Source organism: Zootoca vivipara, chromosome 3 (genome assembly GCF_963506605.1).
Source record: "Zootoca vivipara chromosome 3, rZooViv1.1, whole genome shotgun sequence".
Classification (NCBI taxonomy): domain Eukaryota; kingdom Metazoa; phylum Chordata; class Lepidosauria; order Squamata; family Lacertidae; genus Zootoca; species Zootoca vivipara.
Window position 1 is genome coordinate 30,047,664 of NC_083278.1, and position 20,875 is coordinate 30,068,538.

The following is a 20,875-nucleotide window of genomic DNA, read 5'->3' on the forward strand; positions in this document are numbered from 1 at the left end:
CGTTGCGCTCTCTGGTTCCCCGTCGCGCTTGGCCTTGCCGGAGGCCGTGACGGGGAGCTGGAGGGAAGGCGTGGCGTGGTGGGTGGGAACGCCGAACTCGCGCTCTGCCGGGCTGTGCTACGCCTCCACCTCTGCCCACCAGCAGCACCACTCTCTCCCACAGCTGGGCAGCCCTGCTTCTAGGGGGGCGGCTGCCCCCCCCCCCGCCCCATGCTGGGTATGCCCATGTCTCATGACAAAGAGGACCTGGGTTTCATAGGCTTCATGAGCACCAGGGGTAATTCAAGGGTGCCATTTTCTACATCATGTTTGTGCCCCCAGCCTAAGTGTTTAAACTGGAGAAAAACACAGAATTATTTATTATAACATCGTTTTTATTGCTTTGTATAATTTTATATAATATTATTGTCAATAATATTGTCTGTCTTAATATATTGCCCCAATCAAGATTTGGAATCTCCACCCCTACCCCCCAAATGCAGCCCGCTGAAGAGTTTTGCATTCACATTTATCTCGAAACTTTATTAGTCAGCCAGAAGCCAACTGGATTATTATTTAGAAGCAGCCCACTAGCATTAAGAAGCATTTGCAAAGCATTGTTAAAGACAGCTGCTTCCCAGATAGGGGTTAATGCAGTGCAACTTATGCCCAGTTTTCATTTCCTGTTGAAAACCCTGTTTGCTGTTGTTACAAATTTTTCATCGGGCGGAGGCTTCCTTGGGCTTCCAGGCTGAAGGAACTTCTTAATCGTAGGGACATCACACATTCTTGCTTTAAAAGCCTAAAATTGCAAATGTTGCAAATCATTCAGAGCAAGGAAGTTAGGTCTGGAATCTAAAAATTACAGTGCTGAACAAATTTGAAGCCAGTGTAAGTGTCAGGCCCGAATCCTGAGAAGTGAGAGTTTGCTGACTGCAGCCCCAAACAACGACTGTCAGTTCCTGAAGTCTCTTGGGGAAAGCCGCAACAGTAATCCAATAATTCATACTTTCCAAACCAAAATGCTAACCGAAACACAGCTACCCCTTGGAAATAGGCACTTCTCTGAATTTTGCAATGCAGTTCTGCAATGAAAAAAATGTATACAAAAATGTGTATATTAGGGAGAAATGTACATAAAATGGATAGCTCAAATGGAAAGCAAGAGATAAAGGTTTAGGATACTTTGCTGCAGGGACTTGGGCGTTCAACGTAATCTAAGATAGAAACTTGGGTTGCCATATGTCTCTATCAGTGTCCAGGTGTAAATCAGCAAAAAATGTGTTTAAAATCCAGACATATGACAGCTCATGCAGGCAGTGCTATTTTCGGCTATTTTCCTTAAAAATAGCCCCTAACAGCATTTATTTACTTTTATTATTATTATTATTGTGATTTTGCTATAAAAAGCTCAACAGCTTTGGCCTCAAAATACCATTTTTGTCCGGATTTTCACTGTTTGAAATATGGCAATCCTATGGAAACTCTAGCTTTCATTAGAATGGTGTTGTGTTGCTTAACATACTTCCTTGTTCTCAGGAGTATCAGCATCTAATTGGCTATACATGTGTTTGGAAAATGTTGAGGACACAATCAGTTAAATGCCTATTCACTTCAACTGAAGGTTTATATTACAGTACTGAGTACACGGTCATTGTTAATTCAGCTACTTCTTTTACCTGCAACAAAGGAAACTGTGAGAGAATGGTGGGCTCCTTCTCTTCTGCCATTAACAGGGTCTCAATCAGTTGGACGTCAGCCCAGGTCAACTGGTTGCCAAGAAGGAAAGGTTGCCCGTTCTCTTTTAAAACCTACGGGAGAAAAATTCATCGCATGCATGTACATGGCAGTACGAAGCGAGGAGGTAGGTACAAGGTGAGAGGGCCTTTTCAAGATGGCACTCATTTCTAGAAGGTCCTTCACACATGCATTTGTCATTAAGGCACCAGGCAAAGACCATTTTGTTATTCCCAGGCCGTTTAAGTTTTATGCATTTACACTCCACTTTTTACCGAAGCTGTGGTGCTGTGGGTTAAACCACAGAGCCTAGGGCTTGCCGGTCAGAAGGTTGGCGGTTCGAATCCCCGCGACAGGGTGAGCTCCCATTGCTCGGTCCCAGCTCCTGCCAACCTAGCAGTTCGAAAGCATGTCAAAGTGCAAGTAGATAAATAGGTACCGCTGTGGCAGGAAGGTAAACGGCGTTTCCGTGTGCTGCTCTGACTCGCCAGATGCGGCTTTGTCATGCTGGCCACATGACCCAGAAGCTGTACGCCAGCTCCCTCAGCCAATAACGCGAGATGAGCACCGCAACCTCAGAGTCAGTCCCGACTAGACCTAATGGTCAGAGGGGTCACTTTACCTTTAAGGAAATGCACGTGGTTCTGCCAAACCCTAACTAGCACCAAAATCTATGGCCTTTCATTTTCAACAAAATGTGACATAGCAGAACGTGGTGCCAGCATGTTATATACAGTACCTTCTCATAAACTGGGAAGTATCTTTTCGTGGCTCGTTCAATGATTAAACTAAGATTCTTCTCTTTTTCTCCAGGAGGTGATTTGTGGTGAACCCTGATCATTCCCATCAGATCGGTTGTTCCTTCCACGTACATATCAATTCTAAGGTGGGGGGGAGAGAGAGAGGCAATGTCATACTAAATAAACTGCTTACACTGAATTGTTGTTGTTTAGTCGTTTAGTCGTGTCCGACTCTTCGTGACCCCATGGACCAGAGTACGCCAGGCATCCCTGTCTTCCACTGCCTCCCACAGTTTGGTCAAATACACTGAATAGGATCACTTAAAGATAAATAATCACCTAAGATTATGGAGCCCCTTCATGGATCAATGCCTTGTCGTGGCGAAGGGGCTTGAATAACTCAGAGAAGCTATGAGCTATGCCATGCAGGGCCACCCAAGATGGACAGGTCATAGTGGAGAGTTTTGACTAAACGTGATCCACCTGGAGAAGGAACTGGCAAGCCACTCCAGTATCCCTGCCAAGAAAACTCCATGGACAAAGACAACAGGCATATAAAAGTTATGACGCTGGAAGATGAGCCCCTCAGGTCGGAAGGCGTCCAACATGCTACTGAGGAAGAGCGGAGGACAAGTACAAGTAGATTCAGAGCTGATGAAGCGGCTGGGCCAAAGCCGAAAGGACACTCAGTTGCAGATATGCCTGGAAGCGAAAGGAAAGTCCGATGCTGTAAAGAAAAATATTGCATAGGAACCTGGAATGTAAGAACCATGAATGGAGGTAAGCTGGATGTGGTCAAAAATGAGATGACAAGAATAAATATCGACATCCTGGGCCAGGGGTTCCCAACAAAATTTTCTCGAGGACCCCTCATCGAGCCGCTATTGTGACAAGGACCCCCATTAATTCCTAATCCTAAAATAAAAAAGTGAGAGCCAAATTAAGAGTCTTTTTAATACGTTTTTTACAGTTACAACAGAGTACTCCATCAGTATACAGTTAGTTTTAATTTTCAGTTCTTAATGAGATGAGTTAAATCTGTCCTTTGAGTCCATTATTTCTGAAATATTAGGTTCCAAACTTGAAACTTTCACTCTGAAATCCGACTGCATGTCGAGCCGATTCCTATACTTGTTTTTCATGAAACACATGGAAGAAAATGCTTGCTCACACCGATATGTGGTTGCAAATGGAAGGATCTTTTTCATTGCCTTATCTCCAAGTTCCTTGTAGTCTTTGCGTGCTGATGCCCAGAAGTCTGTAATTTTATCACTGATGAAAATGTTTTTCATCGTACCACAGCTTGACAGATCCACAAGTTGATCTTGCTCTTCTTCAGTGAGGCCTTGGATTTTGTGTATTTCTCCACAGCTGAAGGGATTCCGAATCCACCTGTCGTCAGGGTCAGGTTCAGGGAAATACTCTCTAAAAGTGGTGGCTAGGCTGCGTAGATGCTCGGCTACATTGATCTTGATCTGCTCAGGCAAACTCTCCTCTGATGACTCCAAGAATTGTTTTAAAGTAGAAAAGTTAGTTAGTGACTTGTTTTCTATCCTTGACGCCCAGATCTGACACTTTTTGACCATAGCACTAATCTTATCCTCAACTTTGAACATGTCTACATTTTTTCCTTGTAAACTCAAGTTTAACACATTCAAGTGTTCAAACACATCAGCTAAGTACGCAACTGAGCAAAGCCAAGAGAAGTTAGTGAGAAAATCCGCGTACTTTGTGTCCAGAAGGAAGAGACGAACCTCGTCTCTAAGTTCAAAAAATCTTGACAAGATCCTACCTCGAGAAAGCCATCTTACTTCCGTATGAATAAGAAGTTGCTCATGCTCACTGCCGATCTCTTTACACAACAAAGAAAATAATCTGGATTGCAGAGGTCGTGTTTTAATGTAGTTGATGATTTGAACTACTTCTTTCAGAATCTTTTGCAAAGGTTCAGGCAATCTTTTGGCTACTAAGGCTTCACGATGTATACAACAGTGAGTCCATTTCACCTCAGGAGCTACTGCTTTGACACGAGTTTGAAGTCCAGTTTTATTGCCAGCCATTGCCTTTGCTCCATCCGTAGACAAGCCTACACATTTTTTCCAAGTGACATCGTGTTCATTGAGATAATTATTTAATGCAGTAAAAATATCGTCTGCTTTTGTATGCAGTAGTTCGCATGAAAAAAGAAAATCTTCAAACACTTGGTCCTCCCATAAGAATCGTGCGAAAACCAACATTATAGCTTTGTTTGATATGTCTGTGCTTTCATCCAATTGTAGAGCGTACATGTCACTCATGCGAAGTCTAGCCAGCAATGTTTCTTCGATGTTAACTCCCATATCAGTAATTCGTCTTTGAACGGTATTATTTGAGAGCGGGACAGTTCCTATTATCTTAGCAGCTGCATCACCTAACATTCTCTTGCAAAGTATTATTGCTGATGGCAGTATAAGTTCCTCAGCAATTGTATGGTTTTTCCCACATTTAGCAACAAGCTGAGCCACCTCGTAAGACGCAAGGGTTGCATTTTCATTTACATTTGCACCACAGTGTTTGGCAATTGTTTTACGAGATGTTTTCAACTCTCCTAATTTATTTTTGAAAAAATCTAATGACTTACTTTTGAACTCTGGGTGCTTTGTTTCAAGATGGCGCCGGAGTTTTGCTGGTTTCATACATTCATTCGAAAGGCTTTCATAGCAAATTACACATTGAGGTTTAAGCTGTTCCTCAGGTCCAGTCGCCGTAAAACCGAATTTCAAGTAATCAGAGTGATATTTTCTATTTTTTCCAGTAAGCTTAACACTGGTCTTGGAAGGGTTAGACTTGCTTGCTTGAACATCAAATGCATTATCTTCCTCTTCATCTGTAGGCCTTTGTCGTTTTAACGAACCACTTTTTAACCAACGGTCCATTTTTAACTACGCGAACTGGGTCCCGGCCCGTTGAGAATTCCAAAAGCAATGTCCTTTCCAGTGAGCCTCGTTGGTGTGGTGAGAGGTGGGCTTGGGCCTGGACCACTGGGCTCCCACGCAAAAGCGGCTGCGGTTTGGTAAATCGAACCAAAAGTAATTGAATGTAAATTAGATCACAGGTATAAATTAATAAATGCTCACCTTTCCTTCTCTTTAATGACATCCTTATCTAATTATTATTTATTTATCCTCTAAGGAAATTTTATTTAATCGTTTATCTTATTTAATTCTTATTGAATTCAATTTTATTTTATTTTAATTTTTTCCTTCCTAAAATGACCGTCGTTGTCAGGCCGAAGCCACGCACAAATCGGCGCCGAGCACGTGGGCAGATTTAAAATGGCGGCCCCCACGTTTCCCTGGCAACCAAACAATTAGACCCTAGCTTGTAAAACACAGGGCCACCGGCAGATAGAACAAGGGACACACGAACCCCCACCCCCACACCGTTCTCAGCTGATGGAAGGGGGAGAGGCAGATGCTCACAACCGCGGCAAAACTCACGTGGAAGCCAAGGAGATCCCCGGCGGAGCGCGGTATACTGGGGAATGGTCCTGGCCAACCGCTCTTCTGTTTCCAGGCTCAGCTGGCCCCCAGCGTGGACTGGGATCGAGAGGCAGTAGTACGTTGCGGAGAGGCAGCCGCCTCGATCCTGCAACCTATGCGGGCTCCCAAAGCCCTGGTCCTGCAGACCCTGGTAGACTCCTTCTGTAGGGTCCTTCGGGCTACCGCTGCAGTCCGGACTCCCTGCTGGAAGAAGCGGGGCGCGCGCGATATAGAGGCGAAAACACGGCAAGGCGCCCGGCAGCTTGAGACTGCTCCCGGGAGCAGGCAAGCCAAGAAACGAACTGGGGCGAGTGCAATCTGCTGCGCTGCAGCAACCTCGAGCCCTAAACTGCCTCCTTCGCCGATGCCTTGGGCCGCGCACACACACCCTCCGCCTCCCAGCTACCGGTAGTTTAAAAGAGGGGAAAGCCCCGCTTCCCGGCTGACCCGATTGGTCAGCCTGGTTATGACGGAGGCGGGAACTCCCCCCTCGCGAGGGGGCTGAGATCTCAGCCCCCATCGCGAGAGTTCAGTCGGCCAAGCGAGAGTTCAGTCGGGCTGATTTGGCGGCGCTGGCACGTTGGTCGACTTTAGGAGCTCCGCGCCAGCGTGTCCCCCGCCATGGGGAGGTGATCTTGCGGACCCCTCTGGCATAGCTCGCGGACCCCTGGGGGTCCGCGGACCACTTGTTGGGAACCACAGTCCTGGGCATCAGTGAACTAAAATGGAAGGGAATGGGCGAATTCAGTTCGGGTGACTATCATATCTACTACTGTGGGCAAGAATCCTGTAGTAGAAATGGAGTGGCCCTCATAGTCAACAAAAGAGTGGCAAAAGCTGTAATGGGATGCAATCTCAAAAATGACAGAATGATCTCGATACGAATCCAAGGCAGACCTTTTAACATCACGGTAATCCAAGTTTATGCACCAACTACCGGTGCTGAAGAAAGTGAAATTGACCAATTCTATGAAGACCTACAACACCTTCTAGAAATGACACCAAAGAAGGATGTTCTTCTCATTACAGGGGATTGGAATGCTAAAGTAGGGAATCAAGAGATAAAAGGAACAACTGGCAAGTTTGGCCTTGGAGTTCAAAATGAAGCAGGGCAAAGGCTAATAGAGTTCTGTCAAGAGAACAAGCTGGTCATCACAAACACTCTCTTCCAACAACACAAGAGACGACTCTACACGTGGATATCACCAAATGGGCAGCATCGAAATCAGATTGATTATATTCTCTGCAGCTAAAGATGGAGAAGCTCTATACAGTCAGCAAAAACAAGACCTGGAGCTGACTGTAACTCAGATCATCAGCTTCTTATAGCAAAATTCCAGCTTAAACTGAAGAAAGTAGGAAAAACCACTGGGCCAGTAAGATACAATCTGAATCAAATCCCTTATGAATACACAGTGGAAGTGAGGAACAGGTTTAAAGATTTAGATTTGGTGGACAGAGTGCCTGAAGAACTATGGATGGAGGCTCGTAACATTATACAGGAGGCAGCAACGAAAACCATCCCAAGGAAAAGGAAATGCAAGAAAGCAAAATGGCTGTCCAACGAGGCCTTACAAATAGCAGAGGAGAGGAGGCAAGCAAAATGCAAGGGAGATAGGGAAAGATACAGGAAACTGAATGCAGATTTCCAAAAAGCAGCAAGGAGAGACAAGAGGGTCTTCTTAAATGAGCAATGCAAAGAAATAGAGGAAAACAATAGAATGGGGAAAACCAGAGATCTGTTCAAGAAAATTGGAGATATGAAAGGAACATTTCGTACAAAGATTACCATAATCAAGGACAAAAGTGGTAAGGACCTAACAGAAGCAGAAGACATCAAGAAGAGGTGGCAAGAATACACAGAGGAATTATACCAGAAAGATATGGAGGTCTCGTACACCCCAGGTAGTGTGGTTGCTGACCTTGAGCCAGACATCTTGGAGAGTGAAGTCAAATGGGCCTTAGAAAGCACTGCTAATAACAAGGCCAGTGGAAGTGATGATATTCCAGCTGAACTATTTAAAATTTTAAAAGATGATGCTGTTAAGGTGCTACACCCAATATGCCAGCAAGTTTGGAAAACTCAGCAATGGCCAGAGGATTGGAGAAGATCAGTCTACATCCCAATTCCAAAGAAGGGCAGTGCCAAAGAATGCTCCAACTACCGCACAATTGCGCTCATTTCACACGCTAGCAAGGTTATGCTTAAAATTCTACAAGGCAGGCTTAGGCAGTATGTGGACCGAGAACTCCCAGAAGTGCAAGCTGGATTTCGAAAGGGCAGAGGAACCAGAGACCAAATAGCAAACATGCGCTGGATTATGGAGAAAGCTAGAGAGTTCCAGAAAAACGTCTACTTCTGCTTCATTGACTATGCAAAAGCCTTTGACTGTGTCGACCACAGCAAACTATGGCAAGTTCTTAAAGAAATGGGAGTGCCTGATTACCTCATCTGTCTCCTGAGAAATCTCTATGTGGGACAAGAAGCTACAGTTAGAACTGGATATGGAACAACTGATTGGTTCAAAATTGGGAAAGGAGTACGACAAGGTTGTATATTGTCTCCCTGCTTATTTAACTTATATGCAGAATTCATCATGCGAAAGGCTGGACTAGATGAATCCCAAGCCGGAATTAAGATTGCCGGAAGAAATATCAACAACCTCAGATATGCAGATGACACAACCTTGATGGCAGAAAGCGAGGAGGAATTAAAGAACCTTTTAATGAGGATGAAAGAGGAGAGCGCAAAATATGGTCTGAAGCTCAACATCAAAAAAACCAAGATCATGGCCACTGGTCCCATCACCTCCTGGCAAATAGAAGGGGAAGAAATGGAGGCAGTGAGAGATTTTACTTTCTTGGGCTCCTTGATCACTGCAGATGGTGACAGCAGTCACGAAATTAAAAGACGCCTGCTTCTTGGGAGAAAAGCAATGACAAACCTAGACAGCATCTTAAAAAGCAGAGACATCACCTTGCCGACAAAGGTCCGTATAGTTAAAGCTATGGTTTTCCCAGTAGTGATGTATGGAAGTGAGAGCTGGACCATAAAGAAGGCTGATCGCCGAAGAATTGATGCTTTTGAATTATGGTGCTGGAGGAGACTCTTGAGAGTCCCATGGACTGCAAGAAGATCAAACCTATCAATTCTTAAGGAAATCAGCCCTGAGTGCTCCCTGGAAGGACAGATCGTGAAGCTGAGGCTCCAATACTTTGGCCACCTCATGAGAAGAGAAGAATCCTTGGAAAAGACCCTGATGTTGGGAAAGATTGAGGGCACTAGGAGAAGGGGACGACAGAGGACAAGATGGTTGGACAGTGTTCTCGAAGCTACGAACATGAGTTTGACCAAACTGCGGGAGGCAGTGCAAGACAGGAGTGCCTGGCGTGCTATGGTCCATGGGGTCACGAAGAGTCGGACACGACTAAACGACTAAACAACAACAACAAGATTATGGAGAATCTTAGGAATATATGCAATGCTTTTCTTGTTATTCTGCATAGTCACCTGTATTGATGTTACAGTTCTAGGACAATAAAGCTCCCTTTATACCTAAGACATTCACAGTGTGTCATTTTATATAGCCATGTTCTTAGACTTACATGGCACATAAAGAAAAAGGTGCTTTCTACATCCAGTCAGAGTACGTTGACATACAGTTGTAACTTCTTCCGATTGTTGCTGGCTCCAGGTTTATTAATGCTATTAATACTAATACTGCCACTTTTGTTGGTTCCTGATTTCATCACCATCTTGCTGTTATAAGTAAATTCATTTGGAATATGGATTGTATTTCAGTTTCAGTGTTATTTGGTCCGGGCTCAGTCTGACCCCCTTCTTTCTATGGGACCCTGTATGTAAGTCTATGAGCCTCCATGGCTCTTTCTATCAGCCCATATGGGACCAACATGAGTGGCCGGGCTGGTGAACTTTTAATTCCTTACCCATACGGTTATGATTTGTGGGTTCCCACTTAATTTGATTTCGATTTTAAATGTGATTCGAATTGTATTTTAAACTAATCCTTTGATTTTGTGTTTTTAATGTATTATATATTTGGTGTTAGGGACCCAGGTGGCGCTGTGGTTAAACCACTGAGCCTAGGGCTTGCTGATCAGAAGGTCGGCGGTTCGAATTCCTGTGACGGGGTGAGCTCCCGTTGCTTGGTCCTAGCTCCTGCCAACCTAGCAGTTCGAAAGCACGTCAAAATGCAAGTAGATAAATAGGAACCGCTACAGCGGGAAGGTAAACGGCGTTTCCATGTGCTGCTCTGGTTCTCCAGAAGCAGCTTTGTCATGCTGGCCACATGACCTGGAAGCTATACGCCGGCTCCCTTGGCCAATAATGCGAGATGAGTGCGCAACCCCAGAGTCGGTCACGACTGGACCTAATGGTCAGGGGTCCCTTTACCTTTACCTTTTTATATTTGGTGTTAGCAGCCCTGAGCCCAGTCTCGGCTGGGGAGGGCGGGGTATAAATAAAATTTATTATTATATTTATTATTATTATTATTATTATTATTATTATTATACTACAATATTATATATTGCTATTGCACACCACATTTTAATGCTTGCATGTCAATTGCTATAAAAATATTTGTAATAAAAGAATTAATAAACAAACTTGCAGCAAAGCGGAAGAAAGACTCCCTCGTACAACTCCCGCGATCAGGTCAATATTTATGGTCTGAAATGAAGAAGAGGGTCCATGGAACACAGAAGGGATGGCCTGATAATTCTATGGAGGGATTTAGGATTCCCAAACCGAAACGGATGTGCATTTGGCTATTTCATAAAAGCAACAACATCAGCATAGATCATGGATCTTCCAAGTGTTTTGATACATATAACACAACAGGCTCCAGCACTTGATAGGATGCAAAAGGAAATGTGGTGGAGATGGAAGCAGGTGGAGCTGAGCATCTGTGCAATGCATACTTGGATGCATGCTGATCCCACTAGTCCCAAGGCCACCATTCGAATGGTCAAGGATCAACACAGAAATCTACACACTCAGTGTGGGGTTTACAGGCTAGCAGGTGTACTGAGGTGGCATTCCTATGTACCTGGAACAAGCCTCATAGGCCACAGAAGAATTTACTTCCAAGGAAACATGCATAGCCTTGAATTCGGGGGGGGGGGATCTGCTCCTACCACATACACACACCTCCTATTTAGGAACACCTTTACAGTACTGTCAATAAGTACTGGGTGCAACCTGCTTATAAAACTGCATTGTAAACCAAATCCCTTCCTATCTCTGTTTGTTCTGCCTTCCCTCCCACGCCTTCCATGCCTTGCTTCAAGTGGTGTTTGTAATATTAACAAATCACGCAAGGGTAATATAAAACAAAGAAGTTGATTTCAGCAAGCTTGCATTCAACGCCTAACTCTCTCTGACCCTCCAGCAGTTTTTGCTAAGACACTTCCTGGTAGCTGTTTCCTGAATCTGCGCTAAGTTTCTCTCCCTGATTGCTGTCCTCTTGCTAAGTTCCACATAGATATAAAAATTAAAATTTTCTGTTTTACAATTTAAAGTACTCCTTTTTACATCCTTAAGTTATCAATGACTTCCCTTCTTCTCCTTCCATGGTTCGTTTTGCATATCATAAACCCCTGCATATTTTACAAAAAACTATACCATTCAGTACTGTATTCCATTATTACATCCACCAACACTTATTTACACTGTTGAATTTATCTTAATGCTGCCAGCGTTTTCAGCTGTACACAGTTATTTCCCATATATTCAATAAACGTTTTCCAATCTTCTCTAAACGTATGTTCTTCTTGTTCTCTTATTCTATATGTTACATCGGCAAGTTGCCATTCTTCTTTGGTTGGGACCTCGCTAATTTTCCATTTTGTGGGTAACAAAACAAACGTAGTAGTGGCATACATAAATAACCTTTTTTAACACCTGGAAATTTCAGTCTTCCACACTAACCAGAGTAAAAGGACGGAATGCAAATTGAAGTTAGCATTTTGAAAATGTGAACATCCTAGGATATGGTTCAGAAGGTCTTAGAGGTATGGCCTGAAGGCACATGAGGTCAACACCTTGCTAAAGGTAAGCAGGTCTCAGCCTGGTCAGTGGCTGAATGGATGAGCCTCAGGAAGCATATATCAACCACCTTCAGTTCCTGGCTGGAATAAAGGTAGGACATAAATGGAAGAAAATAAATGAAAAATTACCACCTGATGAAGCACAGTTGACACCATCAGTTCCCCATCCATGGGAGTCACCCCAGTGTAATACATTCACACCAAAAGAGTCAAGTCACCTGTTGACTAGAAGCTATGTCATAACTTATACCAGGCATCCCCAAACTCAGCCCTCCAGATGTTTTGGGACTACAACTCCCATCATCCCTAGCTAACAGGACCAGTGGTCAGGGATGATGGGAGTTGTAGTCCCAAAACATCTGGAGGGCTTAGTTTGGGGGTGCCTGACTTATACCAACTGCTTGAATGTGTAAATTCACACATGCCTTCCACCCCCCCCACCTCCTGTTTCTTGCTGTTACACTGTAATCGTATTAGGGTGCTCCTAATAAGCGCCCCTGAAGCATGCATGTGTATAAAACACATAAAACGTGAAAGTTCAAAAATACTAAGAAACATGCTAAAACACACCCTGGAAAGCTCAGTTGGGTAGAGATAATGCCAAGGTTGCAGGTTTAATCAATTATGTGATTCTAAGTCTTCCAAAGTCTCAATCCCTTTGCACAACAGCAGCTACTACAGGAGTCTCAGAGGAACCGCAGGCCAAATTGTTAACCCTTCATCTGCCAATCGCTCCGCAGAGAAGCAGTGTGCATGCACACAAAAGCTCATACCAATAACAAACTTAGTTGGTCTCTAAGGTGCTACTGGAAGGATTTTTTTAAAAAAATTGTTTCGACTAAGGCAGACCAACACGGCTACCTACCGTGTAGAAATCATACTCTATTTGAATAAAACATGAACCAAACAAATACACTGAGCAAGACTGAGACCATGTTTAGCCTCTAGTCAACCTCAGAGACCCCTCCATCCATGAAGCAGGAAACTCTTCCTGAGCCTTCCACCTGTGAAACTGGTTTAACAAGAAACTATCTAAGCAGACCTGTCAAAAAGGCAGGTCTGTGTATGAGTGAAACTGGTCCTTGTCAATGGATTCTGGAGTCAAGGTATTCACCATTTCAAAAGGGAGGGCTGTTATCAGGTAATGACTGTCAATCAAGATAACAACAACAACAACAACAACAACAACAACAACAACATCCTATTTATACCCCACCCATCTGGCTGGGTTTCCCCAGCCACTCTGGGCGGCTTCCAACAGAAAAATAAAATACAGTATATTCCTGCGTATAAGACTACTTTTTAACCCGGGAAATCTTCTCAAAAGTCAGGGGTCGTCTTATACGCTGGGTCGTATTTCTTATACAGTGAGTATATCCCAAACTCTATATTTTAACTGGAAAAGTTGGGGGTCGTCTTATACGCCCAGTCGTCTTACACGCCGGAATATATGGTACAATAATCTATTAAACATTAAAAGCCTCCCTAAACAGGGCTGCCTTCAGATGTCTTCTAAAAATCTGGTAGCTGTTTTTCTCTTTGACATCTGATGGGAGGGTGTTCCACAGGGCGGGCGCCACCACCGAGAAGGCCCTCTGCCTAGTTCCCTGCAACTTGGCTTCTCACAACGAGGGAACTGCCAGAAGGCCCTCGGTACTGGACCTCAGTGTCCGGGCAGAATGATGGGGGTGGAGATGCTCCTTCAGGTATACTGGACCAAGGCCATTTAGGGCATTAAAGGTCAGCACCAACACTTTGAACTGTGCTCGGAAACGTACTGGGAGCCAATGTAGATCTTTCAAGACCGGTGTTATATGGTCTTGGCGGCCGCTCCCAGTCACCAGTCTAGCTGCCGCATTCTGGATTAGTTGTAGTTTCCGGGTCACCTTCAAAGGTAGCCCCACGTAGAGCGCATTGCAGTAGTCCAAGCGGGAGATAACCAGAGCATGCACCACTCTGGTGAGACAGTCTGCAGGCAGGTAGGGTCTCAGCCCGCGTAGCAGATGGAGCTGATAGACAGCTGCCCTGGACACAGAATTGACCTGCGCCTCCATGGACAGCTGTGAGTCCAGAATGACTCCCAGGCTGCGCACCTGGTCCTTCAGGGGCACAGTTACCCCATTCAGAACCAGGGAGTCCTCCACACCTGCCCGCCTCCTGTCCCCCACAAACAGTACTTCTGTCTTGTCAGGATTCAACCTCAATCTGATGCCTGACTTGTAAATATGTCAGAGAAACACGAACACTGAGCAGGCTGTACATAGAATCATAGAATTGTAGAGTGTAGAACCCATTTTTATGGCATCTGTATTACAATTTGGGGTAATCTTTCTGTTACAATTTCTGAAGCTTTAAAAGGGTCTGCACATTCTGCTCTGCGTTCCTGACCTCCTTACGTGTGTGTGTGTGTAGACTCTGTTGCAACAAATATGCCATAAAGAACAGCCCGCCTTGCTTCCTGTTACTAGGTTCCATCTCAGTTTTGTTTTCTCTGACCAACAGTGGACCTTGACAGGAGTGGGGCTGTAAAATCCAACCCCAAAATTTTCTTACATCATTGCTATAAATATGGAAGAAGTGTATATGCAAAACTGCTATATATCTTCACTGCTGTTCCAATACCTGTTTGCTACCTGAAGCTGAGCTCAGAGGGTATCCCCTTTCTAAGTTATTGCTGTTCAATCACCAGTTCCTGCCTTTATTTCTCCTCAAGTCTAGTGTATTGTTTCATTATATTAAAAAAGCAGACACTTAGACCAGAAAAAAACCTTGCATATTAGTGTAATATGGCTGCCAAATAGCATACTGTGCTCTCTCCTTCAGGTTTTTCCCATAGAGGTTGTGTTTTGCAGCAATGTAGTAGAGGATAGCTCGTGTCTGCACTAGCTTCATTCCGTCAATTTCAACCATGGGGACTTGCTGAAAGAGCAGAAATCCATCTGTTGAAAGAGAATCATCATGTCAGCCCTGGCAAGTTCCTGTATCACTTTGCATGGTGAGCTTCCTACAATGGGAAAGGAAGCATTTAAAGAAAAAAGGGGGGGAGCTTCGTGGGTTGAACCTCTGCCCACATTCCATAGTGAGAGCAGAGATTGGTCATATTTAGGGTTGCCAGACTCAATAGTGGACAGGACTTCTGTGGCCTTTAATTGCCCTGCTCTCTTTTGAGCCTGGAAACCTTAAAGAGAAACCAGCAGAGTGCAGACCCTTTGCTTGGAAATTAAACAAAGGGTCTGCTGGTTTCTCTTTAAGGTTTCCAGACTCAAAAGAGAGCAGGGCAATTAAAGGCACAGAAGTCCTGTCCTCTATTGAGTCTGGCAGCCCTAGTCATACTTGTAGCACCATTTCCAATGGTGAAGCAGAATCAACGTGACTGAGTATTTGTTCACACACACCCTGCCCAAACACACTTGCATTAGAATTTCTTGGCACACACACACAGAGTGGTGGATCTGGATGAAGTTATTAAATCTGTAGCCTTACCTTTTATTAACTTTTCATATTGCTCTCTCGTTTCCAAAAACTCTTCTTCAAACTGAAAAATGAGAGGACTAACATTTCATTTCTTTCGTTAAATAATCAACCCAGAGTGCTATGGCACGTTAGCCAATAAATTTATTACAGCATATGCCTTGATGGGTCATAGCTTACTGCATTAGTGACCAGCTAAGTGGACAATTTATATAACCTGAGAATAGAAAGAATGAAACTTTTAAATAGAGGTCCAAAGGCTAAGCAACATACGAACCAGCCATGGATCTATACAGAGCATGAATGGATTATTATGGATCAGGGATATTGAGTGAATAAACATAATTGGTTGATACAGGACTTTAATTCATGTAGAAGCTAGATTAATCTTTTCCTAGTCCCCGGCATGCCAACTGTTGTTCTGTTAAGTGGTTCTGTTAATTTCAAACAAGGACACACACTTGTCTATCACGTTGAGAGCTCATTTCCATGTTATTGTATTCCAGCAGTTATTGTATTTGCAGCCTGCTTAACCTGGAAAATGTGGGAGTAATGTGAGGGAGTCGGAGGCAGCATCCCAGCATACAGTTCTTTCCTGATTTCCAAGTGGCCCTATAGCCTGAAAGCTTTATTGAGAATTTCAACATTACAGACAGGAGCGTGGCTTGTGGGATATGTGATATCCTCCTGCAAAAGAAGAAGAAGAAGAAAGGAAGCCTTGTGGCTGCCTTGGTTATGCTTTCCTTGGTTTCTAAAATAAAAAATATTGCATTGAAAGGAAATGCTTCCATGATGTTGGGTGAGAGCCAAGGATCTTACTCATATTGTTGTGAAATACAGTAATGGGCTATGTGCCTGTGGCTTCCCTGCCATACCATCTAGATCAGAAACCGGGTCTCCTGTCTGCTGATATGGCCCTAATGATGCTCTAGCTGTGGCAATGATTCCCGCGGTCACCCTGGCATGACTTCAAACAAGCAACTCATTTGCAGATCTCCTTCTGGAAGAAAACAAAGGCGCAAACCTCGACACCTGCAGCAGCTAACAGCCAGCGAACGGATTCCATCCTCCCTCTTCCATTGAAATAATAAAGCTTGGGTTTCCCAGCCATGGTGTTCAGCTGCTGGGTATTCTGGAAGGAAAGAGCGGAAAGATGGAAGCGTTTATGGGGAGGCTGAAAGCAATGCAAACAGTCTAGGTTTGGGGAGGAAAATTAATAAATGTTAGGATTTTTATTAGTTGGGATATGAAGGGAATATACCAGCTGCAGAGGAATTCCTGGGCTGGCCAATGCAAAAATGACCTGGCCAAGCGAGGACCATTGAAAACTACTGGCAAAGCAAGAGAACTGTCCTTCCCCACCCCTGCCCTGAGATGTGAACAGAGGGGATTTGGAAGGTTGGCCAGGTAACTGGGTGTGAGGTGACAGGAAAAGGGTGTTTTGGCAAGGTGTGCTGAGGAGAAGGGAGAACAAAGACAGAGATCCATCTTGGGCAGGCTGACTGAAGTTGTGGGGGGGGGGAGATGCCTTGGACTCCAGTGCTGGCGCTGTGGTCTAAACCACTGAGCCTCTTGGGCTTGCTGATTGGTAGGTCAGCAGTTTGAATCCCCGCGACTGGGTGAGCTCCCGTTGCTCTGTCCCAGCTCCTGCCAACCTAGAAGTTTGAAAGCACAACAGTGCGAGTAGATAAATAGATACCACTGTGGCGGGAAGGTAAACGGTGGTTCCGTGTGCTCTGGTTTCCATCACGGTGTCCCGTTGCACCAGAAGCAGTTTAGTCATGCTGGCCACATGACCCGGAAAGCTGTTTGTGGACAAATGCCGGCTCCCTCAGCCTGAAAGCGAGATGAGCACCGCAACCCCATAGTCGCCTTTGACTGGACTTAACCGCCCAGGGGTCCTTCACCTTACCATTTCTTAAAGCTACAACAGCCTCTGCCTTGTCTTCAATTCTCCAAAGGAGCACAGATCCGGCTTGAGGTCCAAGACCCCTAGAATCCTGTGCACAGCTTGGCAGGGACAATAATATTCTGCAGGAGGTACATTTTACAATATTCATCTGAAGTCTGGGCACTAAATGCAGATCTTTGTTTTCTTTGATAGGTTTTATTTATTATTCATGTCTTTATTGAAACACACTTGCCTTTTCACGCACAGGGCAGCCTATTATGAGTGATATGAAGTCACACAGAACCAACAATTAAACTGAAATACTCCATGACATGACAAAAGCTTTCAGCATCCAGCTGGTTGCCAACTCTCCAATGAGAGCACGACAACAGTAAAACCACAAATCCTAGAAAAGCACCACTCTGTGGCCAAATACCTTATGAAACAAGCTTGTTTTACATTGCTTTTGAAAAATCAGGAGACACAACCTTCCTTAGAAGCTTGTTCTACCGGTTCATTCGGTTCTGATCTCTCCAATGGGACATGTTTGTTTTCACCTCGGGTGCCAAATTAATATGCAGCTGTAAATTCAATAATAGTTGAAGCTGCAAAGCCTTAAAATTGGCTTAAAATTAAGGTTCTATCACAGGAATCCAAAAGCGCAGTATAACTCCACCCAAACTCTGAGTTAGCTGGCAAGCACACAACTTCTGCCTTTGCCATGCTTTCTGCCAGCGTTCATGTGCCTCCGACCGTTGCCTGGCATCACAAAGGAAAAGGCAGCAGGTGGAAGGCGAACCTTCTCTAAGCATGGAGGAAATGACCACAAATGCTTCATTTGCTGAATGTTTGCTCTCGTCGTGGCAAGTGACATGCAAACTCATGCACACAGGCATTTCCTTTTTGCATGTTCAACCATTCCTCAGAACACATAGATTAAATGCAACCACTCCAACATTTTTTTATGATTGCTGTCCCTGCTTTCTTTGTATAGCCTTAACTTAGTTATTAAAGACATGGATGTGCACCAGGAACTGACCTCTGAGCCTTTGGTGTGAGTGTCAGGCGGTTCTTCCTGCTGTGGCACAAAAAGCTTTGCCTAAAGCAATTACCGGTAAATCCTGGAACTCCTCCCACAGAGGTGACTTTCCCACTCAAACAATAAAGATAATGTTCCAGCCTCTGTTTGAGTGAACCTAAAGCCACGTTTACAAGCTCAACAAGGATTTGCAGTTCCTTCTTGCACTAGTACTGACTACTTTGCCACGTCTCGGTTCTAAAGTGTCTGTTTTCTGCCCCGGATTAGTGATATTCTCTCTAACGTGCGCACAGGGGGTCAAAGATTATTTTTAATGTCATGCGTGAAAACACCCGGCACTTTCAGATCTGTGTGGATAAGTTAGTGTGTGATAAATTCCAGAGAGTTAGCCATGTTAATCCTTTTTGGCAAATCCAGTTGAACAACTCTGAAAAGATCAACAACCTTGTTAATAAATAGTGTGGCATAAGCCAGTGTTTTTCAACCTTTTTTGGGCAAAGGCACACTTGTTTCATGAAAAAAATCACGAGGCACACCACCATTAGAAAATGTTAAAGAAAATTAACTCTGTGCCTATATTGACTATATATAAAGTAATTCTCCCACGGCACACCAGGCAACATCTCGCAGCACACTAGTGTGCCGCGGAACAGTGGTTGAAAAACACTGGCATAAGCTGTTGTGGGCCAAGCTTGTCTGTAAAAGTTGGATGTGGACCATGAGAGCTTGAGCCGGGATATTATCGTCAATTTGTTCATTGACATCTTTGGCCAGAGGAGGAGGTCCTGACAGGCCCCACTGTTGACACTTAGACCATGTGGGTAGGCAAACTAAGGCTCCGGGGCCGGATCTGCCCAATCACCTTCTAAATCCGGCCTGTGGATGGTCCAGGAATCAGTGTGTTTTCACATGAGTAGAATGTGTGCTTTTATTTAAAATGCATCTCTGGGTTATTTGTGGGGCATATATTCCCCCCCCAAAAAATATAGTCTAGTCCCCCACAAGGCCTGAGGGACAGTGGACCGGCCCCCTGCTGAAAAAGTTTGCCGACCCCTGACCTAGACTCTGTCTCCCTTGCTTCCCCTAACTTAGCCCACCATTCTGAGCAGTGCCAGCTTTTAATTGCCTATAATGCCGCATAATTTTGTTTTCCTTTTGCATTGTTATGCTGTGAACTGCCCTGAGTTCTTTGGATGAAGGATGGTATACAAATTTAATAAATCATCATCATCATCCAGAATCACTTTTTTGGGAATTGTGAGCAACAAAATCTTTCTGTTGATGCTTTTAACTGGCAAAATTAGAAAACAAGGCAGTAGCCAGCAGGTGGCAATGGCAGCAAGCAATTGAATTTGATTCATTTCCTCTACCTGGCAGGTAGCTTCCACCTAGGAAAACCTATCAGAAATGTAGCTTCCGAAAAACAGGTTCATTAACAAAAAAAAAGGGGGGGTGTCTTCAGAAGACACATACTTTTTTAGTAATTTGTGCCTTGTGAACTGACTAGGAATTTGAGTTAGCTATAGCCATAGCCTTTGAAACATAGCATTTTGGTAGTCTCCTATCGTCCACCAACTGTAACCTTAGCCAGTAAGGTAATAGCCCTAATATTAGTCATTATCCAACTGAGGTTCAGCTTCAGTCTAAAAATAGCCACTGATGGGTTATCTGAAAGAAGGTTCTGAAAAAGCTATCCCAGACTGCCTTCTGTGGCGTGCAGCTTTTCTCATCTACGTCAAGCTGGGGCTAGGGAATCAGACGGTTGCCAGTTCAATCCCCATGTGGGACAGTCGCATATTCCTGCACTGCAGGGGGTTGGACTAGATGATCCTCAGGGTCCCTTCCAACTCTACAATTCTGTTGTTTAGTCGTTTAGTCGCGTCCGACTCTTCGTGACCCCATGGACCATAGCACGCCAGGCACTCCTGTCTTCTACTGCCTCCCGCAGTTTGGTCAAACTCATGTTCGTAGCTTCGAGAACACTGTCCAACCATCTCGTCCTCTGTCGCCCCCTTCTCCTAGTGCCCTCAATCTTTCCCAAAATCAGGGTCTTTTCCAAGGATTCTTCTCATGGATTCTACAATTCTATGTTTCAATAAATATATTAAGTGAGAAAGCAGCAACAGCAACCACAATCATATGTGTGGGTAGGCAAATAGAAGATTGCAGTATCAATAAAGGATCCACAACAGGGCCGGATTTAGGTTTGATGAGGCCCTAAGCTACTGAAGGTAATGGGTCCAGCTGTCCTTGGTCAACAACAAATTGCTGCTGCTTTTGTGTTGAATATATGCTACATGGTAATTTATGGACCTAATAAAAATAAAAATAAAATAGAAAAATTCCTTCCAGTAGCACCTTAGAGACCAACTAAGTTTGTCATTGATATGAGCTTTCGTGTGTATATATCTGAAGAAGTGTGCAT

At 44.3% G+C, this 20,875-nt stretch overlaps 1 protein-coding gene across 2 annotated transcripts; it reads right to left on the bottom strand.

Moving 5' to 3' along the window:
• Positions 1–375: 375 nt before the first annotated feature.
• On the bottom strand, positions 376–19,116 carry LOC118082369 (glutathione S-transferase A4-like). 2 transcript variants are annotated; one of them, XM_060272484.1, is made up of 7 exons: positions 18,451–19,116; positions 16,545–16,652; positions 15,533–15,584; positions 14,856–14,988; positions 2,456–2,597; positions 1,659–1,790; positions 376–781 (listed from the first exon to the last, which is right to left on the bottom strand). In XM_060272484.1, the coding sequence occupies exons 2-7, from the start codon at positions 16,629–16,631 to the stop codon at positions 656–658; spliced, it is 672 nt and encodes a 223-aa protein (XP_060128467.1). In that variant the 5' UTR covers positions 16,632–16,652; positions 18,451–19,116; the 3' UTR covers positions 376–655. The 2 variants fall into 2 exon arrangements, with proteins under 2 accessions (XP_060128467.1, XP_060128468.1); XM_060272485.1 differs by having other exon boundaries at positions 642–1,064.
• Positions 19,117–20,875: the final 1,759 nt, after the last annotated feature.

Bases quoted from the DNA above. Each gene is read 5' to 3' on its own strand.
- LOC118082369 (XM_060272484.1), bottom strand. From the start codon at position 16,631: ATGGCTGGGAAACCCAAGCTTTATTATTTCAATGGAAGAGGGAGGATG. The intron at 1,791-2,455 runs GTACTGTATATA...TTTCTCCCGTAG, and splicing joins ACTTCCCAGTTTATGAGAAG to GTTTTAAAAGAGAACGGGCA. The intron at 782-1,658 runs GTAAAAGAAGTA...TTGCAATTTTAG, and splicing joins CACAGTTTCCTTTGTTGCAG to GCTTTTAAAGCAAGAATGTG.